The sequence below is a fragment of the Gasterosteus aculeatus genome, chromosome 10, assembly GCF_964276395.1.
Source record: "Gasterosteus aculeatus chromosome 10, fGasAcu3.hap1.1, whole genome shotgun sequence".
Classification (NCBI taxonomy): domain Eukaryota; kingdom Metazoa; phylum Chordata; class Actinopteri; order Perciformes; family Gasterosteidae; genus Gasterosteus; species Gasterosteus aculeatus.
In genome coordinates, this window is record NC_135697.1 from 5737016 (window position 1) to 5760206 (window position 23191).

The 23191-nt window shown below is 48.6% G+C and overlaps 1 protein-coding gene across 1 annotated transcript in view; it reads right to left on the reverse strand.

Annotated features, from left to right (window-relative positions):
* ext1b (exostosin glycosyltransferase 1b) overlaps positions 1-23191 on the reverse strand; it is a 78907-nt gene that overhangs the window by 17653 nt on the left and 38063 nt on the right. Inside the window, exons 2-4 of the mRNA XM_040188551.2 lie at positions 7266-7359; positions 4264-4371; positions 2428-2547 (exon numbers count right to left, since the gene is read on the reverse strand). Coding sequence (XP_040044485.2) covers positions 2428-2547; positions 4264-4371; positions 7266-7359 — 322 coding nt within the window. The remainder of the gene's footprint in view (positions 1-2427; positions 2548-4263; positions 4372-7265; positions 7360-23191) is intronic.

Consider the following 23191-nt stretch of genomic DNA (forward strand, 5'->3'; position numbering starts at 1 on the left):
CTGAATCCCAGAGCGATGCACATGAGGTGATGCGTAAGGCATCCGACATTACTCATTAACCACGTTACAGATTAAACCCGCGCGGATGACAATCCGTGTTGCTTTGACAGCCAGAAAGGAAGAAGCAGGGACACGCGGTCTGTTGCCGGGATCAAACTGGTGTCATTTCAAATTACAGCGGCTCTCCGGATTCACGGCCTCCCATTCACAAAGCTTCCTATTTAAATAGCTTTTTTTACACAAACAACACATCTGATCAACAACAGTCTGATCTCAGAGGAGTAACAACCTAAGAGGGGGGGGGGTGGGTTATTAAGGATTTGATCAATGAGCCTCGTAATCGCCCCACCAACAATGAAAGAAACACCACATTTCAGACTGCAAAGGAAGATGAACACCAAGACGCGGAGAGTCATGAATGCGTTCCAATAACCCCGTTTCAATGCTTTCCACAGGTGGAGAGCGCTAATGAAAGTGGGTCCGCGGGCGTCACATGAACGTTGGAGCGCTGGCTGAGCTTCCCAAACATTCGCTTTGTATCACCTGAATAGCGGCTAACGATTGTGTCAAGAGCGAGTCGGCGAGGCACAAAGTCGAGCTGAAAAAAAATCTCTGTTGTTGTGTGATATTTCCTCTGCAGACAAAACCGCACCACCCTTTTTTTATCCATTTGACAGCAGTGTTTAAGCGCCTGTCAGTCACGTCTGCCCCGACCCTCTCTGTGCCCAAATGGAGCGGCCAGTCAAACCGTCACAACGGCTGCAGTTTCCGCCCACACTCGCCCTTCAGCTGCGGCCCACCGATGGCCACCGGCGAAAGGGCAAACCCCGAGGAGAAGAGAAATCGCCCCGTGCCCTCGAGCCACGCTGAATTGCCTAGTAAAACAGACACAGGTTTGCGATGGTGTTTTACGGCCTCGGGTGAACCGGGAGGCGGCGGCCGGCGGCTCGGAAGCGAGAGGTGAAGAAGGTCAAGGGGGGCTGAGCGGTTGATGGCTTTTCCAATTGTTCAAAAGGTACTAATATACCCGCAGGGAGCTTACTGTAATAATATTGACACGGACACATCAGAATTCATCACAGGAAGGTGCAGATGTGGAAAACTGCAGCACTGAAGGAGTTTGGGGTTTTGTTTCGCTCTCCCTAGCGTCGTCCCGGGGGTGCAGTCGATAACCATTCGCTTCGGCCGAAGAGATTAACTTGAAACCCGTTAACGTCTCTACAACAAACACTGCCTCGCCACCATAAAAACTCGGGGGGGCTCTTGCGCCTCATGGAGGGGCAATTTTGCTCGCTTGGCTGCGGCTCCTCCCCCGTCGGCAGCCCTCAGTCGGGACATGATGGACGACTCAATCTCCCCTCCGAACAGCCGCAATCAACCAATTAGAGCATGATAGATAAATCCCGCTTGCCTGGGAGCTCGGCTTTAATAGGTGCGTTTAATAGGTGCGCCGGCGGCGCGCGGCCTCGGCTGTATTGACCTTGTGATTGGTCGAAATGCGTCCGCTTCCTGACAGGAGACACAGCATGATAGGTTGGACACGGGTTTCCTGCTTGCTCGCCAACTCCAAACCAACACAAACACACAAGGACTTGAGTGGATGTGGGAAGTCAATAAAGACAAAACAAAAAACTTTGTGAGCGAGCGCCACGAGATTTGTCAAGATATCGGTGTGTGTATTTGCACGCGCGCGTGTGTGTGTGTGTGTGTATCATCAGATCTGCAGTTAGGAGGACGAGGAGGTGCTGCCTCGGCAAGATGAATAAACCATGACGCTCGTTATATCGGAGGCTGCCACGGCAACGCCATTAACATATGCCAACCATTCCCCTCATCGCCCTTTCTCCCAACACTCTCCTCTCCCTGTTTTTTTTGTTTTGTTCCAAGGACAGTCAGTCAGGATTAAGAGTTTAGCCCTTCGCTGTATTCAACACACACACACACACACACACAGTCACAAGCCTTTGCCTTGTCACCTTGCTCTTTAGCACAGAGTGACAGCGCGTCAGGAAGGTTATGCCTGGGTGGCGCCATGTGCATCTGGGCTGACACACCTCGACATATGGAGATGTGATTCTGACGCCGCATGTGTCACAGGGCACAGTTTAGCGGGGGCTGGCTGACACACACGGGATCACAGTCCGTTCCCATCGCAGAGGCTTCACAGGTCATTTTCAAGCCGAGGCGGAGTGAGTTTTTGAGGCCAATCGTTTGGATCCCCTGAACTAGCTTGGAAAAATCTAATTTCAAAGCTGGTGCCAAAGAGCAAAGTACTTAGTGCTGAAATGCTCCCGTGGCTGCTATAGAACCGTCGTCTCTGCGACCATTAGTGAGACTCTGCAGCCTCCAAGAGGAAGACTGATGATGAAGGGGAAGCAGAGGACGGAGGCGGAGAGGCCGACCCATGAGTGCGTCTCAAAGACTCACCTCTAGTGTGGTCAGCACTATCTTTTCCACGGATGAGAAGTAGGCCTCCCACAGGAACTGAGTCTGCTGCCTGAGGGACAGGATCTTATCCTGGTGGATGGAGCGCACCGTAGTCGGGATCTGGAAAGGACACAACAGCAGCCGGTTATCATTCTGGACTCATCTGGGATGGCGGGTATTGCAGGTTTCTGTAGGTAGTGCTGTCAATAGATCGTACAAGTAACGAGTGATCACTTTAGAAAGCGTGTATTTTAATTCTTTATTTGTATTTTAAACACAAAACTAAGCACATTTGATCATCTTGTAGGCAGAATCCCACCGGGTGGAACGTGAACTAGCGACTCTTCCTGTTGTCCTCGTGCACTTTGCTCTCAACTCTCATCTGTTTTTGAAGTGCCAGCAACCTGCCGACATTTAGCCAAAACATTTTAAAAAACCACTTTTAGGGCAACGGTCGCAATTTTCTGCAGGGTAGATGTTGAGCTGGATGTAGCCTAGCAATTAGCTTAGCCTAGCAGCTAGCTTAGCATAGCGGTGCTTTAAGTGGTCCGTTTTGGACTAAACCCTCTTCTGTTTGACCCGTGGAGTTATTCCTCTGCACAGTTCTCCGCTGTATGCCGCGCCCGTTTGTTCTACTTCCAATGCAAAAAGCTCTTTCCGTCTTGAGCTACCGTCTCGGCCTTTCCGATCGAACGTTAACCGACTGCAGCTAGCGGCGGTTTCGTTTCCGGGGTCAAGTTTATTCACCTCCGGGACACCGGAAGTAAACCGAAAAGTTGCGTTATCTGCGTTAAAATACTTGATTGCATTAATCTCGGCCACATTAGTCGCATAAAATTTAATTTTATGCGATAATTTAGTGTTTTAGGTGTTAGTTTTTTAGGTCAAGTTATAAAAACCCTCTCAACAGCTGATGAATACGGCTAGCTTAGCTTTAGAGATTTAGAGACAGTCTGTCCGTTTACAGCATTGTTTTGTTTTCAAACTTTGGTTTTGGACGAATAATAAAGATATTTTTTAATAAGGGAGCCTTAAAGGCGTTTGTAGCTTGAGCTCACTGGCTCACTGTTTCCCCCTTCTTTTTTATCCTAACTGTCTGGAGCCTTATATTCAATAAACACGATAAATTAATAAACCATAACAACAACAGCGACTATCAGTCACCAAACAGCATTAGGAAAGAAAAGCTAAAAAGCCGCAGCAGCCTTTGTACTTTTACTTCAAGAGCTGTGTAGTTTAATTTATATGTGAGTTTATTTGTCAAAACAAATTAGTATGAATGGCAAATAAATACATTATACAATACCGTCATATGCTGCAAATTGGGAACATTTTTATTGTAGTAAATAAACTCCAGGTGCAGTTTTAAAAAGAGCAAATGCTTTGATTGTAAGAGATGTAACCTGCGTTTAGGGAAACACAAGCTTTAACTTATGCCTTGTTTCTCAGCACATTGTGCAGCTGTGAAATAAATCCACAGACGTCCCGCTCAGGCTCAATGGTGCCGCGCCGAGTTATAAAACTCAATGTCAAACAATATTATTACACACTTCATTCAAATTAGGATTTAATGGGCATATAATTACTTTTCCCCCGTGAAGTTCAAGCAATTCCAGCCAAATCCATTTGCTCATTGTATTCATTTGCCCTCTCATATCACGACGGGAGCCATGAGCGGCATTCTGAAGCACTCGGAGACTCGGCATGCTGCTTGCATTTGGTTTAGTCTCAAGAACTCCAAAACAAAACCGGATTCAGAGAAAAACCGGGCTGCTCGGGGGATCTACAGCCACGCCTAGAGGAGGTTCAGGGTCTAGTTCAGCTTGGTGTAGCCACCTGCAGCAGGAGCCTCTCGTCGCCGATAACCGCCGCCGTGTTCCAGTCGATGATCTCGGAGAAAGGCAGCTCCCAACCGTTACTCAGCATCACTGGCACGCACGCAGCCTGAGAGACGCACACAGGGAAGATCCGTTACAAACACAATCAGAGCGACTGCTTAATCATGCCTGCGTTGCTGCATATCGATCCGGGTAATGAGCGCTGCACTGTATTGTAATCGACCGGTCTGTGTTTTTCCCGTGACCCTTTGTGTTAATGGCCTAAACACTCCAATTGGAAAGAAAATGGATTTCCTTTGATTTTCAAGCGTCTTTGGTGTGATGTGGATAACTCGTACTTAAAATTGCTACTGAGGCTCGGCACGGCCATTGAAGCCCTGCAGCAGAAGCCCTTTGTTGTCTTTGTAGACGACGGCGTTGTCAGCCGCGGACTAGATGCAAGGAACTTTATCAAAGCGCTGAACTTCACTGAGAGCGAAATGCAGCTCCCTAAAATGAACGTACTAAAGATTACGTCACAATAGTTTTGCGAATTGGTTAGTGAACATAACACGCCACCTACCCGTTAGTGAAAACATCTACTCTTAGGCCTAAAAACACAAACTCTTAGCTTACAGATGCTAAAGCTGAGGAGAACTTTTTGATTGGCTGGGTAAGTCTGCTAATACATTGCATGAATATGAATTTAAGTAGAGCGGACACTCTCGCAACATTCTTTAGCTTAACAAAACTCAGCGATCAGATGGACAGAAATAAAATAAGCGAGATGAGCAGGCGGCTCGTAGCCACGGCGAGCGAGGAATTGAGCGTAACGATGTCCGTTCTGTTCTGAAAGACAGCGAGCCGCCGCTGGTTGGAGAACAGATCCTGCAGAGCGGAACATGCCGCGTTCATTTCGACCAGGCAACGTTTATCGTTTTTACATTTACCCTGCTGGAAGTCTCCAGACCCAGAAGAACTCAAACAAGAGCAAAAATGTCTTAACTCGTTTAACGGTTCTCGTTCTCTTTGAGGTTAGTGGAGGGTTTTTTTTTTTACATTGTTGTGACTTCATCTTTTCTTTTTTGCAGCTGTTAGAGTGTCAATATCAAAAAGGAAACTTCAGGTGCTGGCAAGTGAATTACACAAAGGAGGTGAGCAGGTGGACGAGTGAAAAAAGGAAAAAAGGCAATTAAAAAAGGAAAAAGAAAGGAGGATGAATAGATGTATTAAAAAAAAGATGAAAAGATGGGAGCCACTGACTTAATGTGGCCTTTGGCAAAGGAGTGGCAGAGGGATGGAGGGATGAGAGAAGAGGTAGAGGGAACAGCTGGCGACGGTGTGCGTGTGCGTGTGTGTGTTTGTGCGTCAGTGGTGGAGTTTGACGTAATGACGGCCCTGTCACTCCCAGGTCATAAAGGTGTCAGCTAAACCACAGCCGGCCCTCAGGCGCTGCTGCCTCCACAAAACACACACACACCCACAACAAACAACCTCCAGGCACACACTGATGCAACGCACACCGACCTCTATTCGCTATTGCGTTCTCTTGCAAAGACCAAAGCCTGTAAATACTCTCCCTCTGTCTTCATGTGCTGCTGATGTGAGTCGATGGATGGAGTGAGTCAGACAAATGGAGAAAGCAAAGAGGAGAGGGCATATTTTCCTCCTGAGTAAAGAGTGTGTGTGTGGCAGCCGATAGTGAGATAAGCGCACTCTGTGCGCGGTAAGGAGGTGCAAAGGACAGTGCAGTAGTAATGCGGCAGTTATAGAAAGAGGAGAGAAAAAAGAAGTGTTTAGCTTTCAGGTGTTGAGTGGTGGAGGTGAATGCAGATCCTTTGGAAAATGGGTCCATATGGGGAGAGTTTACCACACAGGTTATTGTGCTCATAGTACTGCTACATCATGAGTGGCAAATGTGACCTAAAATGCACTTAACAGTCAAAGATCTCACAACTCTACCTTTGTAAACAACTTACGCACTACTTTCTAGATAGTTTTTTTTTGTCCAAACAACATTTTTGCATCTGTGTGGCCGTGAATTTTGTTCTCTGTGACTTAAACTAAGTCGGAACATACAAATCTCTGGATGAATCTGTAAAAAGTCCCGTGTATAATCACTTGGTAACCACGGTAACGCATCGCGAGCGAGGGTATATTACCTGATTAATTGTTTAAAAGCTGTTAAAGGTGATGTGCTTTTATAGGATTGTTTCAGTTCACCATTTGAAAGGTGTGGGACAGACAACAGCCATCAGCCCAGACTCATGTCCTTTATCAGAAATAACTCAATTACACCCCTGTGAGCTCTTTGTGACACCAAAAGAACTTTCTCCTGGTCTTGACCAAATGAACCAAGCAGCTCGACAGTGAGAGTCACGCAGTATATGTGTAACTAGCTGGCAACATGAAAGGGTTCAGTCACAATAGCTCCGGGAGTTTCTTTAGATTCTCCCCCTACGCGGCCAATTACCGTCCCCTGGCAATTATTTCTAGGGATTGTAAATAATTTGATTCAATAAAGCTGCACGATAAGTTTATTTAAAGGTCAGAACCGTCGAGTTTGATATTGTTCACCTGTGTAAATTCATCACCAAAGCTGAACTTGACATGGAGTATTGTGTAGTATAAGTATTTAGTTTGCTCCAAAAAGCATCATCCTGTTGTGGAAACTCCACAGAACCTAAAATCTCAATCTGGCACTTCAAAATGAACGTTTAATACAAGCAAAATTGGGAATCTCGTTTCACAAAATCAAAGACCAATTTAACGGTTTCTCTGCAGATCGTGTTGCAAAAAAGAAAAAGCACTTTGGAGACATTCAGCAAAGGTGCTTTTTGTTTATGCAAATTACACTATTAGCCTCAGAATGATGGGGGTAATGATTTAGTGATGCTTTAATCCAAGAAGCATCACCGTTAAAACACGTGCCGAGGGGGAGCTCGCAGTGCGAGTGGGAATCCACGGCGCCTGCATGAAGTGCTCTTCTCGCGTGTGTCTGTTTGTGTGCGCTCAGTTTACCTGCAGCGCCTCGAGGAAGCGGAAGGAGCCCAGTCGCCTGCCGCGGGGCACCAGGCAGAAGGTGGAGTTGTGGAGCATCTCCTTGTAGTCGTACCTGCACACAGAGACACACGGGTACGATGAGTTCACTGACGCCAGCGAGAACGTGTTATTCATGGGAAAAAAAAACCCGAGTGTGTGTGCGATTGCAGGAGTACAAACAGCACAGTAACTTCTTGTGATGAAGTTTGTAACTGGAGAGTATCACAACTTCCATGCTGGTGGGACTTGTGAACACAATGTGCACACATTCAATGGGACATTTTTCATTTTCAAACGGCACACAAACACATTTTGGGGGGAATTTGCTCGTGTTGATGTGAAATACGGTCTCCGGCACTTTGGTCAGAGCATATAAACCACTTGATTGAAAGGTTAAAAACCTTCACTCACTCAAATGCAAATGCAAGGAAGTAAGTTGGGCCAAATTAGAATTTTGGAGTCTCGTGGATGTTTACAACGAACAGTTGGAGATTAAGCTCCTCTTCACCTTCGTTTTCTTCTCCAAATGTGTTTGGGCAAGCTGGGCAGCCTCTCTTTTCTCGGATTGTATTTTTAATGACCTTTGCGGTAAACTCACTTTTCAGCAATTGACTTTGCGGCCTCCATGTGCTTGTTAGGGAGAGAAACAATGGCCAAAAAAAACTCAAACGCGATACAAAATTCCACAATTCTCATGCTTTTGCTTCCGTTTCATTTTCACACCACAGCCTCTCCATCCATTTACTCCCTCCCGCTCCCCCAATCTAATCCTATCACAGCAAACATACATTTGCACAGCGCCTCTCCTTCACTCGCTACCTTTCTAAATCCCTCTATCTCTAAAGCAGGAGGCCGATTCTCCCTCCCAGCCCCCCCGCCCCATATCTCCGTAGGGAGCTGTGTGTTATTGCTCTCCAAACAGGGTGATCAACCCTGCCAGGGGTAATGAGCTGAGAGTGACACCTGCTTCCACCACACAGCTGGCTCGGTGTGTGTGTGTGTGTGTGTGTGTGAGAGACACAGAAGTAGAGAGAAAGTGTGTATGTTGGCATGGGCCGGTCTGCATCACGCTGCAGAACAGTTCCTGTACTGTTGAACACCAGCGATGGCGCCGTGTACGTGTTCTAATATAGTGCTTCCTTTACCCTCCACTGCACGCACCTTCCCCGAGTCACCGAAGGCCTCAATCTCACGGCTTCTCCCGTCTGTCTGCGCTTCTCCCATCTTTTTTTCCGCCTCGCCGTCACGCTCTGCGTGGTGCTTTCTCACAACGGTTCTCTCTGTACTCACTATGCCATCAATCTAGTTATATTAACTATACATCTTAAACAACAATTCAACTAAAAAGACAGCAATGGTTTTCAAATGAAAAATAATAATGAGCCCTAAGGGTTGTCGGGTTGAGGGTTAAGAGACCGGTGGGGCAGAAAATCATTACTCATTTAGCCATTGTCTATACACGGCTGAGGTTACAAACACACACAGTGACAGTGAATGCTGCCTTGCCGAGCTGACGGGGCAGGGCTGGAGGCGAAGCGGTGTGTGTGTGTGTGTGTGTGTGTGTGCGTGCGTGCATGTTAACGCGGTGGCGATGGGTGATGCTGCCGGTGAGATGCCAGCTGGTTTCGTCTTCATTTCTTCTCTAATGAATCAACGTGCATAACGTTCTGTAAGTGTCATGAGCTTGCGCACACGCGCACACACGCACGCACACACACACACACACACACACACACACCACCCCCCCCCCCCCCCCCCAACAGGCGGCATCTGCACGCCCTCACGTTGACGTCCCGCCACCTGCCGATGGAAACGAGGGCGCTTTCTTAGCCTGTTGTTCGTTTACACACCAGCGGTCTGCCTGCACGCTGTGTGTGTGTGTGTGTGTGTGTGTGTGTGTGTGTGTGTGTGTGTGTGTGTGTGTGTGTGTGTGTGTGTGTGTGTGTGTGTGTGTGTGTGTGTGTGTGTGTGTGTGTGTGTGTGTGTGTGCGTGCGTGCGTGCGTGCGTGCGTGCGTGCGTGCGTGCGTGCGTGCGTGCGCGTGTGCAACAGCCCATAAAACAGGGCGGCATCTGATGGCGGTGAATACCAACGCGTGGCTTTAATGGAGCGGCCCTGACGTTTTATCGACTCACATGTCTACTTCGCCCCCGTGTGCTTGGCGCAATTGTTTTTCAATTTCCCCATTTGACGGTTTTATACGCGGCGCGCCTCTGGAGCCGATCACCAGGAGGCACATTTTGGCAAGGTTCCTGGCAGGGATACAACCCTCTCACATGATCCACCTGCTGTGCATCCTTATCCCGACTCCGGTGCTTCAGAGAGAGGATTTGCTTTCATCCAGAGTGTTTCTGACGTTGGTATGAAGGGGGGGGGGGGGGGGGGGGGGGGTGGGGGCAGCAGGAGGTGGTTTAAAGGAGGACGTCCTCTACCTTGTGAAACAACCTTCACCTCCCTCCCTCCCTGCTCCTCTGTGTGCCCACCTCCTGTTGTTTCTGCACAACTTACTTTCGCTTTCTTCCTCATTCTTCTCCTCTACCTCCCTTTCTCCTCATTTTTTTCTGCAGCTCTAACAGCTCCTTTATGTGCTTGTGACCTTGAGCTGCCGCAGAGGGAACAACTGAGCCGCGATTGCCTGTGTTAGGTTTCTATTCTTTTAATTGCATGTGTGTCTGCCTCCATTGTGTGTATTTATATATATATATATATATATATATATATATATATATATTACGTACACCCGCAGGTGTGATAAGTAATGCACTTTACGGCTAAAGTTTAATGTTGACAGAAATGTTTTCTCCGTTTCTGTAAAAGCCACTATTACACAAACCATGATCGTTTTTTCTAACCTTAAACAAGCTATTTGGTTGCTTAAACCAAACTGATCGTTTCGCAACGTTAATCCTGTTTGTTTCTGCAAGAAACAAATTCCTATTTTTGGCAAATTGGTTGGGTCGAAACTTTACACTTTCTGAAGTACGTTTTGCGCCAAAACCTCATTTAGATTCTTAGAATAGAAACCTTTCCTTCTTACGTCCTGTAACCTCCCATGTTCACCTCACATATGCAGCGCAGCAGCACTGCTTAGGCTACAAAAGAGCCTCTGAAATGCAGTGAAACATAAAGTGCCACCAAATGAAGTAAAAAAAAACAACACAAAACTGTCTACTACAGCCCGTATGCACTATGCCGGGGAGCCCGGATCTCCGAAGGTGTGCGCTGAGCATCCGGGCGCCCGAGCACGAAGCCTCGGAGTGATGAAAACACGAAACCACGAGCAGCCTCAGAGTCTCCCAGAGAGCAGAGACACGGGATCCGATTTACCACTTATTGACACTGTTACATTAGCCTCCCAGTCTCCCTCTGCCACCCTCGCTTGGTTTGTTCAGAGGCATCTGTGTGTGTGTGTGTGTGTGTGTGTGTGTGTGTGTGTGTGTGTGTGTGTGTGTGTGTGTGTGGATGCTCATGAGGTTTTGATAAAGAAGAAGAGAAGCATCCCGTCCTGGCAAATCATTCCTTTTGGCCAAAAGAAAGCTCAGTTTTCCTCTCGCCGTGTCCTTCTGCAGACCGCTGTGAGCGCGGTGGAAAGATTATAAAAATGATTGATCATTAACTGTGTCACGCCACAGATGTGCTCATTTGTCTATTGAATAACAGACTACGGAGAGATTCCAGCAGTAATTAAACAGCCGTCTCATCCTCCCCATAAACACCAGAGTCTAAGTTGAAGCATATTGTTGCGTCTGCTCCCGTGAGACGGAGACAGATGTGCCGGCTAAGCGGGTTTTGGGTAAAAAAAAAAAAAAAAGAAGAGGAGGCATCTTCGGCTTCAGACTCACTCAGAAGGAGTGTGTGTGTGTGTGTGTGTGTGTGTGTGTGTCCGCGCGTTTCATGCATGTTTGAGGGTGATACGATGTGCGACATGCACACAGTGGCAGATATGAGCTCTAGAGTGGAATCGGTGAACCAGTGACTGATGTGTATGTGCTAATGTGTAAGCATGTGTATGTGCGTGCATCCAGATGCCTTCCCCTTTCTGCGCGTCCCATCTTCCTACCTCTACGCCGCAGCGCCCTGCTGTTGCACGCTGAAACTAATTCATCAGCGTAATTGGGGCGGCTTCTGCCGGCTCCAATCAGCGGTCTCGCATGGAGCCAAACAAACGGTCGATTTCCCCCCCCCACGACAACCCCGAGGTCTGCCCCGCGGCGCTCAAAGGAGAGCGCCCCGACCAAAGGCCGTCACTGTGCAGCTCAGCATATAAAACACAGCTGGCAGAAGGAAAGGACACCACGGTTCCCCACATTTAGAGCGTTAGCGTGTGACGGAAATGTGGCAGAGCAGCAGCTACGAGCCAGCTGAGGACGAATACACATCTTATTTTTAACATAAGGGTATAGCTGCGAATGGGCAGCGCTTCTCCTGAAGCCTTAAACCTGCATTCTCTCTCCCGTCCATCCGGGGGCGATTCCTCGGCTTGCAAAAACGTGTCAGATTGTAAAGAAGTCACCCCAAAAAACATTGTAAGCTAAACAGTCTCATTGCTAGTTTTTAAGTCTTTTTCAATACAGCATGATTTCATTTAGTATATTATAGCCATTTACAGTCTTGAAATAGACCATTTGTGGGGTATGCTTTAGGGCGGGGCTACCTTGTGATTGACAAGTTGAGTCGTATATGAAGTCTACGTCACTCTTCCGCAAGCCAAATTTGGTCATTTCTGACGAGGAGCAAAATGCCAAACCCGAGGCTTCTACCCGGCACCTGTGTGTCCCCGGCAGTCGACCAATCCACCTGATACAAACCACAAAAATGCATCTCTAACTAGATCAGGATAAACGTACAAAAAAAGAATACAAAATCACCAATAAAAAAAAATATACAAGGCCCACGAAAGAAGTGCTAATTTCAAGGCAACCCGAGGAGTGTGGAAAACACCCCCTGATAAATGAACAAAGCAAACACATCCAGAGTGCAGTTGCTGTCACGCGTGTGGCTGTGAACATAAACACACCCAGGATGCACTGGGACCCGTGATTACAACGTCGCCGGCATACATGGACGGTCGCCTTCCTGCGCACGTCGAGTGCGAAAACAATTAGCGGCAAGCGGTTGGAGACCTCAAGGAGGTTGTTTCAAGTGTAAGAAATAACAGCACCCCTGCGGACGGGGAGTAACGAAGCGCCGATGACGGGTCTGCGATGTTTCTGACTCTGATTGGGAGCTTTCCGGAGAGGCGCAGCGGTTATTTGCATAATGAGCTGCGAAGGGGAAAAGATTGAAAAGCTCCTTCCGTGTCAGGAGGATGTTTCACCGTGACAGGCGAGCGCGCCCTCACGCCCGATGTACATCAAGTCCGCTCACGCCGCCGATAAGAAATAAACCACATCAGCCGGGATTCGCCCCCGGAACGCAACGGGAAGTGTTTTCCCGAGATTTCGCGCTAGTTTGCATAGCCGCGGTGGATCCCCATCACTATTCCAACGAGGAGCAGGGCAGCGAGTAAGTATGGCTGCAGGCGGCCTAAACAAGGACAGAAAAACAACATGTGCAGCGATAAAGACGGGGCTCATGTTCATGCAGACTCACAACCTGTGCGCTCGCACAAACCTCTGAATCTGTTCAAGTCAGCGGCCCGATCTCCCCCTCCAGCTACTCCGCGACGTGTAAGCCTGAATATCTTACAAATACCCTGATAACAAGAAGTCTTCCAGCCGCAATGCTAATTCACGATGACGGCTTTATCCTCAAAATCTTTTCAATTTGTCCTCTCGCATTTCTTCCACTGCCAACGGATGGATTTACTGTCTGCACAGAATCAACACCAAGCAAGTCATGGATGGAGGTCAACTTCAAACCAGGCGACACTTATTCCAAACACGTTGCACGTAATATTTGGGCCGCGTTTGTTTTTTCGTGGGCAGCTAGAATCACGCTTCACAGGCGCCGTGCATCTGAAGTCAACGATTGGCGCCTCGCTGTGCGATCCTGCAGACGAGGGGTCCGGCCTCCGTGGATGTTCACTGGAGACCAGCTGTGCCTCGCTCGGCACTTCCAGATGGCCCTCAGGACTCCTCACTGTGCGGTGTAGCTGTGTGTGTGTGTGTGTGTGTGTGTTTGGGATTTAGACATGTTGGCGCATGCTGCGCGGCGGCCTCTTCTTTTAAACACCGACACATTTTGTCATCGAGCCCCAGTGAAAGAGGAGCGCGGAGAGTCGCCCCTCACTGAGGGGTCCTTTCATCTGACACGCACACAAAGAGACATCCAGGGTGGAGGGAGAAAGGTTTGCCTCCGTCCGCGTTGCGCTCGTTGCAGGTCTTTCATGACGAGAGTCTGAATAACACGCTCTCTCGTCGCACAAAACAGAGACACACACATACACAACAACATTGACTCAATGACTCCAAACTAAATATGCATACACTGCATACACACACACACTAGCCCTTCTTCATTTTCAAAGCACCGCCGGCCCTTATCGGGGGTCCCATCTGCCGGCGAAGGCCGGCCCCCGCTCTCCTCCAATAGGTGAGCAGAGACCTAATCGACTCTAATGTCTCCTGTGCAAGCACATTACAGTGTGTTCCCTCTGCAGACTCCTCCGAATGACAACCTATAAACGTCGCCCCGCAGCCACCTGGGTCCCTCAGCACAGCACCAAGAGGCCGGGCCGGGCGGCGCCGCGACCATCGGCGCGCGCGGATGGCTGAGCAGCGCACGGAGAGGCGCGCTGCCCTCAATCCAGATTGCCCCTTTGAAATGTTGGCGTTGCAGGAATTTGGAGGAGCAGGTCTCTTTCCAAACGCTCTGCCCGGCGAGTGTTTGGAAAAAAAGAAAGCAGAAAAAGGGCTGAAGAGTGATTGGGTTCAAGAGACTCGCGAGAGCGGGCGGTGTCGACTTCAACTCACTCTATGAAAGAGGGTTTAAAGTGACTGGAGTTTCCCTGTGATACTGAATCCTAACGTGCTGTTGGTCTCTGTTCTGACTGGTACTCTAACGATTGGAAGCAGGGAGGTCAGAAGTGAGACAATGAACTAAAACAGAACATGTTCTTGTCCCACGTGTTTTATTTTGCATTGCTTAGCTTAACAACTTAAGCCGACTAACCCTAAAGTCACATGATTTTAGCCCCTGGACGTTGTCCCGCCTCTTTTCACTTTGCTCAGCAGCTGCTGTAACTAGCGAGCGAATTCTACACCAAGAGGAGCCAAATGTCCCATAAGTCTTTTTTGCTTGCGCTATACTCTTCAGTCGTAATGTTAAACAAATTCAGAAGATTCAGATATATTTTTTAGGACAACCCTTGAAGCTGCAACACCGATGTTTTATACACAAAGGGATTTCATTCAACTAGCTGGACATCATATAAAACACCTCATTCACTCATTCAAAATTCATACAAAGGTTTGAAAAAATTAAAACGAACTTCTTTATAACCATACAAGTAACAAGTTTAAAGTTACAAGTACATTAACATCTGCCTGATAAAGTCGGATAGAAGCTATGAAGTTTCGTTCATTCTTACTTTTATGACATGACATGTGACATGTGAATTTATGTCTTGATGAATCAATTCATTTTCAACAGCTCGTTTAATTGGGAAGCTGCGACGCCTGAATCAATAGATCAACAAAAATGGTTGCCTCTCTTTCGCTTGAGCCAAGGTGGCCTTACACGCCACACAGCGTCACATTTGATGGGAGGAGGTTTAAAGTCTGATTATCTTCCATATTAACATATACGCCAACATATCCCTCTCTCCTTCGCCCCCACTCCCCCCCCCTTCTGCCCCCACACACAAACATTTGAGAGTGACTTTGAAATCGGCATCAAGCGGCGGAGTATGTACCGCACGACACTGGAGAGCAGCGGGACGCCGGAGACAGCCGGTGCTCCCGGGGAGCGCGAGCGTGAGAGCCGAGGAGAAGCAGCACAGCTGTCAATCACGTGCAGAGCGTCGAGCAAAGCGATATGCTACCCGGTGGGTTCATCAGCACCACGCGCGTCAGTCACACCCCGAGATCCCATTGATTGTCTGTCGGCACACGTCTGAGTGTGTGTGTGTGTGTGTGTTTGGGAGGGAAAGTGAAGGTGGGTGTGAAGATTTGGCCTTAAAATAAATGCGAGATACAAAGGACAGGAAAAATAATGAGAGAGAGACAGAGGATGTAACGTCCTCAATGATGCAATTATGATTCAATTTAAATTCCCGCATCAATTATGCAAACACGCTCAAGAGTCATGTCAAATATTGATAGGCTCCTCAACTTCTCAGACTCTAGTCATTAAGGAGCCAAAACTTAACCTGGATTCATTAATCATGGATCGGTGTCAGCTGGAGGTCTACATTCACATGCAGCCTCCGTACCGTCAAGGGCCTGAGCTGTACATCTGTGTGTGTGGCCCAATCCGCCTGCTTCACGTCAAGTGTGGGGGGTTTGGCACTTGGGTTTGTTTTTATTCTTCTACACATGCGCTATAGCCCTATTGTCCATGAAATATTACATATATCCAGGACATGTAATTAACTGAAACAGTTATGCATTAACTGAATATTCATGTCCTTTTTTATTTTTATTTGTGGGGAATTAAATGCAAAAGTATTGGGTTGTACTTTTGTAAATGAACGGTCAAATTCTGTCATATACCGTCAAATACACAAACTACACAAAAACAGTTATCCTACTGTAACAAACTAATGTAACGCAGGTAAGTTACAGTCAATTTACGGTGAAGTCGACTGTAGTCTTACAAAAAAACAAAAAAAGCTACAATCTAATAGATAACTATGATAACAGCATTAATACAGATGTAGTGATATAAAAATAATAATAATAATATCACATAAGCCCAAATATGTATCTCAATTATTTGTTATCTGTTTTGTCCCCACAGTGCACGGCCCCTCAGGCTACAACTGATGGATCTTAGTCAGAAGACACGTCTGAAGGGGCGACCTGGTCTCATGTGAAAGAATTCAGGCTCCAAAGCTGGGTGGCGTCCCGGCACCCAGGTCAAAGGTCACTCCAGTCGAACAAAAGGGGGGGACTGAGCCTTTCATTGGTGGCTTAGGTTGAGGCTGACAGGGGTGTGCGTCGTTCCGTCTGGCTGATTGTGCTCCCAGCACAGAGGTTATAGGTCGGCAGTGTGTTCTTCTTCATGACATACAGCTTGCGTCTCCGTCCGAGGGCCAATTGGTCGGAGTTCATGTCCGTGTCAGGCCGCATACGTCGGCGGCGTGTATTCGAACTGTGAAGATGAACCCAAAAGTGCAAACCCACTGCCCCCTACTGCAGGCTTCCCCCGGAGCGCTGGTGTGTGTGTGTGTGTGTGAGAAACTGTGCACACAGGGAACAGCTGTTCCCCAGTGCTACACGGCGAGGTCAGTGGGAGACACGGACGAGCTACAGCTGTGGCCCCCGGGGCTTGTGGGAACTGTGGCTTGAACAGCGAGGGAGAGCAGGAGGCGGCGAGCGGAAGGATGAGAGATGAGCAGAAGATTCAACGGGGAGATGCATTTACAAGATGAGACAGCCCAACGAAGCTGCAAAGAATAGAACGAACAAAGACAACAGGAAGTAGCACGGGCGAGTCGACGAGAGCGAGTACAGGCGTCCCTCTGTGCTCGCGTCGGGTGGAGCAGCCGGAGCCAGAGGGAGCAGCAGGCGGCGCGTTTTGGGCGAGCGCAGAGACACGCGGGATGAGAAGCACGTCCAAGGGCTCTTCTCCAAAGAGCTGATCCAGACCCGTCAACCACAGCCACTTGGCCTTCAGAGCAACGCACTCGTGTTCTAGGGAAATAAATCACGCCTGCACAAGCTCGTAAAACAAGTAGACTTTCAAGCATAAAGACCCACTGTCATAATGTGGAAGGTCTCAGGAACCCCTTCAGACAGCAGAGCAGAGGGCCCCGCTCCAACGAGAGAAACTAGCAGAAGAGAAGGGAGGAGGTAAGGGGGACTAATAAGCCTGTGCAACAGGAGAGCAATGGGCTCACCGAGAAAAACTATCGCAGCGGCTGTACACCGTTTCCAAGAACAAAAAAACACCTCATCTAAGCTGAAACCCAACACTAAATCCCTTCTGCTCGACTGATTCGGCTGAAGAATAATATCTGCAGCAGGAATATGATTTGCAGCCTGCATTGTAGGAGCATATGAAAGAGATTTAACTGGGCCAAAAGCCAATTTATGGTTTTTCTACAAACCTTTTTAAAAAAAATAATAAAAAAAAGGAGAGAGGGGGACAAAGTTGTTCAAGGTGCCACTTAAAATCCTCTCCCTTGGACGTCTCAATTAAACATTTCCCAACTGCCATCTGTGAGCCAACCGGACCCAGAATCATTAAAAGCCCGCGGAGATTAAAAGACAACGTGGGCGTTGAGAAAAAGAAGAAAGCAACAAACGGGCGAAACTAAAGCGATGAAAGGAGGCGAGTTGTTAGGGGTGACCCTCGTGGCAAAAAGCTTCGCCTGAACCTTCGGTATCACGCCGACCGTTTCAGCTCCGGGGGACGTAAAGCGATAGCGAAAAATCATGCAAGGCTGCATCTCTCTCTTTAATCCCGCCACGTACTCGGCATGCAGGTTTGTGGTGGGGAGAAGTGTGCGTTTCTGGGTTAGATTGGATAAATAGTATCCTAGCAACATGCACCGGCGTATCAGAGGGTAGATGCGTTTCCCTGTGTGTTGGCATCCCGTGTGTACGGAGCGCTTGCTGCGAGGTCTGTGTGTGTGTCTGGGGTCACGGGGGTTACAGCGGTCACGTCTACACCCGGAGAGGCTCCACGGCGGCAGACGCACAACGTCCTGTGGAAGCCGCGGCGGGCCGGCCGGCAGCACGCCACTGCACCGGCGCCAGACACATCTCCTCTGTGTTGAAGCCCGGGGGCGTCGACAAAGTTCAACAAAGCCGACTGTGTGATTCTTTTCCCTTCTTCTTTGTCTTTTTTCGTGCAGGCTGGAACTAACGGGGGGGGAGCTTCTCTAACAGGACGACGACTTCTTTTCCAGGGAGAAAATCAATAAAATAGAAAAATGGGGATTCTTGTTGAGAGATTTGATTTTGAGTAAGTGGAGGAAATGACCACGTGACCATTGTGCAACTCCCTCCCTGTTTGCGTGTGAGCGGCGGGTCCCTTCAGAAAATGGAGGATGCTTGAACCGTCACCGCCGCCATGTTTTTGAAGTACTGTGAGATGGGTTACTGTTGTAAAACACGAACTTTACAAAATAAACACGGACAACTCCAATCAAAAAGGTACCACAACTTCTACACAATGGTTCATTTTTTTCCCCAGTGAAATTGCTCCCTTATGGCGTCACAAAGAATGCAAGTGTAACGCATTTTTCAATGGCTTCCCCTTTTTTCGCGGCGAGGCTGAGCCCCAGCGCGCGTTACGCAGCGCTAACCAGCATAGTGAGCGAAAACACACCCTCTCGACTGGACGATCGCCACTACAGTCCTTCTGCTTGGGACAAAGATCTCTTGAGAAATTCATGTCCTTTGCCCAACAGCAGTATTCTTATCGAAAAGGCCCCTTTTCTAAATTGAAAATGAATGTGACAAGAACGAACACGAAGAGGCGGCTGTGGTGAAAGAGACGGACGCTCGAGGTCTGAGCGTCTGAGCCGTGGGACATTCCTCCACATTCCTCCCTAATCCCAGAGCCCTCCTCCTCCAAATGATGTCTCACTTTCTGCATTACTAGGTCGTGTGGCTATTTCCATGTGTGTTGCTGCCTTTTTAAATAAATATATATATATCCATCTGTCTGTGTCTCTGGGGTACGAAATGAAGAAAACCGATGTGAACAGTAACAAAAAATTGGACGAGAACAATTTTGACAGCGATGAATAGATGTTCTGTGTTCGCCCCCCCCCCCCCCAAAAAAAATGTCTTTATCACGCGGGGCTCATATCTCAGCTTACACGTGACATTCACAAGTATCTCCGGGGACATTTATTAATGCGGAGCATCAATGGACTCGTATCTGGATACGACCTTTGTACCAAACAAATGTTAACGCATGTGTAGGGAGGGGGGGGGGGGGGGGCTTGGTCTCTGTTTTCTTTCCCCGACCGAGCAGCGCCGCTCTCATCTCACAGCATTTATGCGGTGCAACAAAGCAGAGAGCCGGCCTTTACTCCCCCCCTCCTCATCCCCCCCCCCACGCACCTGTAACAGAGGGATATTGTTGCAACGCTACCGGGACTTTGGTTACCAAGCATTCCTCCTCCTCCTCTATTTCAGACATAAAATGTTAAAGTGTAACGTCAGGCGGGAGAGGGGACACAAAAATAAAGTGCAGATAGACAGCGAGAGCTGGGAAGGGGGGAGGGGGGTATTGACTCAACTTCAGCGCTTAGCAGATAATCATACTACACAAGTTATTCCTTTGCTTCGGGCGGGGGGGGGGGGGGCGGACCCGTCGACCCTTCAGCGTCGAGCTCTCGGACTACGGCGCTCCATTTCTACAGAGGTGACCTCTGATCTGGATGAAGACGCCGCATCGCAAAATGAATAAAACGCCGCCTCATTCCTCAGCATCCGTCTGGTCGTCCGTTCAGCCTGGATATCTCTGGCTCACCTCCCGTCCTCAACGCTAACTGGGTCATCTGTGGGAGGAGGCCTGGTGCATCTCCCGAGACACACACACACACACACACACACACGCACAGCTTCCCTCGGAGTAGTTCAAAGAAGCCCAATAAAACATTTACAGCGCGGTGGAGCCTTTTTTCTCTTCTCCTCGGGTCTCAACGTGCCTCTTCGGCTTGTTATCTCCCTCCTCCCCTGATTGGTCCATGTCTTTCTCTCGACCCTGCCAATGACCCTGGGTTAAACACATTTCATTAGCGTTTGCAGGATCTACACCCCCCCCCTCTACTGGCAGCGGAGAGACGAGCCCCTCGGAACGAGCAGCTCGTGCAGAGCCAGCGTGTGTTCGTCTACTTCACAACTTGAGATGCAAAAGTCGATGATGATCAAATACCTCACGGGCGCACACAGACGCAGGCACACTTCCCGTTGCGCTGGATAATCACGCCGGTCTGGGCCGAGGTCGCGTGGCGTTGAAAACAAAACGCGCACACGAGGTTGTGCAAGAAAAGCAAACACTCCACCTCGAGGCTCCATTCCTCGCATTGAACCCATTCGCAGCGGAAGCCGCTGGCTTTGAAGCGCGGGAACGTCCCTCGCACAGCGTGGGGGGGGGGGGCAGGTTGTCACTGTACACATGCTGGTCCTTCGTGTGTTTCTGACAGCGAGAGGCAGTCGATACGCTAACAGAGGATGTGTGAGGAGCCGGCGCTCCCGGCTAATGAACGGCACGCAGCGCGGCGAGGCATGAACCCAGGCACTCCCGAGCCTGAGGCGCGGGGGTCCACGAAAGATGCGGGCAGAATGCATTATGGGAATTGTAGGCTCCTGCCTTTTAGGGATGTGGGGTGGGGGGGTTGACCCACAGTAGAGACTACAATTTGTGATAAGTGGCTTTGATGCTTTGATTTTAATCTCCCTTTAAAAGCGTAGCAGAAGAATACTGCTCAACATGTATGAGGAGGACATTTTTTCTATAATAATGGGAATGATACAAAAATACATGAAACAAGCGAATACAGACAGTTAGTCTGTGTAGTAGCAAGTTAATGTCTTTGGTAAAGCCGTACAGCACATTTATCCTAAGGGTTATTGAAAGAAAAACAGGAAAAAACAAGGAAAAGAAGAATAAACGCTGCATTTTCTGTCTTCAAATCCGAACGAAACTTTAATGTTTTTGCTGGAAAACCAGAACAGCAAAACAAATCACGCTCACTTGGTCTCGAAATGAGAAAAGAGCAATTTACCAGACAGGATAAGAGAAAATAAAGCTGTGGCGCTCTGTCTGAAAGCTGATGCAATCTACCTTGCAGTGGAACATCTGGGGAAATAAAAAGGTCACACAGATTTATATTTAGATGCCGCAGAGGGAGAAATATGCGTCTCCGCTCTGCTGTGCACCCACGAGCTGACAACGGCTACAAGACACGCAGGGACGCGGCGTCAATGACCACCCACTATACGAGCTTCCATTCTATGGTGTGTACGATTTTTAATTACTGCAAATTAATTGAGTGTGATGTTTTAGAGGTGGAGGCCTTTGCTTAAGGCTTCGCACAAAGACGACAGTCATGACCAGATTGCTCTTTGGCTCAGACCACTGAGATGAACCGCTTTAATTAGTTGGGTTTGCCCCGCCCCCCCCCGACTGTATGCTAAGCTAAGCTAACTAGTTGCTGGCAGGAGCTGCACTAGAAGATTAATAAGAATTGAAATATTCATATTAAGTGTTTAAGGTTTATCCTGAAATGAGAGCGCTGGATAAAATGTTCCTGCAGCTTGCTGACATCAAACACATCCAGGGTGTCTTCATTCAAGCAGAGTTATCGCTCACCTCCTCCCATTTAAAGCTCCCTCTAGTATCCTTTTTTTATTTACCGCCGAGTGCTGCGTTTTCACAAATCGTCCGTCTTTGATGTAGCATTACCCTTTCCCTCTGAGCGGAGGGTGATGCTAGCCTACAGAACCCATAAGTACCGTTCAAGCCTTGTTCGGTTCTAGGTGCACGGACGTTAGCTGATGGCGGTGACGCTAATGTCTTCCCTCGCTGTGGCAGCTCACATCTCATCCGTCTTCTTTATGACTATTTGTGTTGGAAATCCAACTCCCTTGAGGACACGAGAGAGAGAGAGAGAGAAGGAGATAGGGAGGGAAATATATAGCGAATATGCAGAAGGAGAAGGAGTAACACCACAGGGACTGCAGGCCGACGAGAAGACCAGGGAACATTTCAAGCCAATACAGGATTCATTAGGGTGAAAACACCCGGCGGCGCCCGCGCGCTCTCGCTCTCCTGCTCCGCCCCGAGAGGCCTGCCGGGTCTCCGCCGCTATCGCAAAGGCCTCGCAGACGGACCGAGATTACAGCTCAACACTTTGCCGTTGCGTCTCTTTTTCTGCCTGGAATCCAAAAGAGGGGTGAAGGGTGGGGGCGAACCGCGAACCCGTGATTGAGCTGCACCGACTCACCCGCGGGAGGTCAAAAGAAGGGCGCTGCACCTGCCACGCTCCTTCGGGCGGGGCGGCGCACCCGTTGACATCAGTGACTCTGACCCCGTCCAAAGCGCCTGTCTTTTGGAGGGCGGGAGGGGGGGCGGGGGGGGGGGGGGGTTGGGGGTGTTTGCGCCGACAGGCGTGGAGGAGTCCGGCGGCGTCGGCGGAGGAAATTAATCCGTGTTTCAATATTTGCACCTGAGGAGCTGTGGAGGATATTGGTCGCCGCTGGTTGGGTGTTGATGGAGCCTCGGGTTTATTATGAGGCGCCGCGGCTTAAAGAAATGTGAAATGAGATGCGTGTTGCTTTTTTATGCGGAGCCCCCGAGTCCTCGCAGGATGATATGAGCAACAAGCAGCAGCTTAGAAATGCATAAAGCGCATCTATTCTTTAGCAAGGGACAGAGTGTGATCGTTACTGTATGTATATGTACCATCATATGGGATTAAAATTAGTTTTGTATTAGTACCTAATGTTGTACCTGGTAAAGCTGAAGCTAATTTATCCCTTTTTTTAAAATAAGTGGAATATGAAAAAAAACTGGAGCTAAAAAAACAACCATATTGAAATGAAAAGTACAACATTGTTATCATTTCACGACGAAAAGAGTGTCACCGGGAGAGGTTAAAAACCAGCAGTTTCCCCGTGCGATGTAAATAGTGTAGTGAGAGCCCCCCGAGGGGCGTCTGCGCCTGTATTTGCCTAATTGAGAACATGCCGTCTGAGAGGACGACCACGGAGCTCATTTATCACCGCCTCCCTTTGTGTGCAAGTTTTATAGCCACTTAATTCAGTCGTTTTTCAGCGT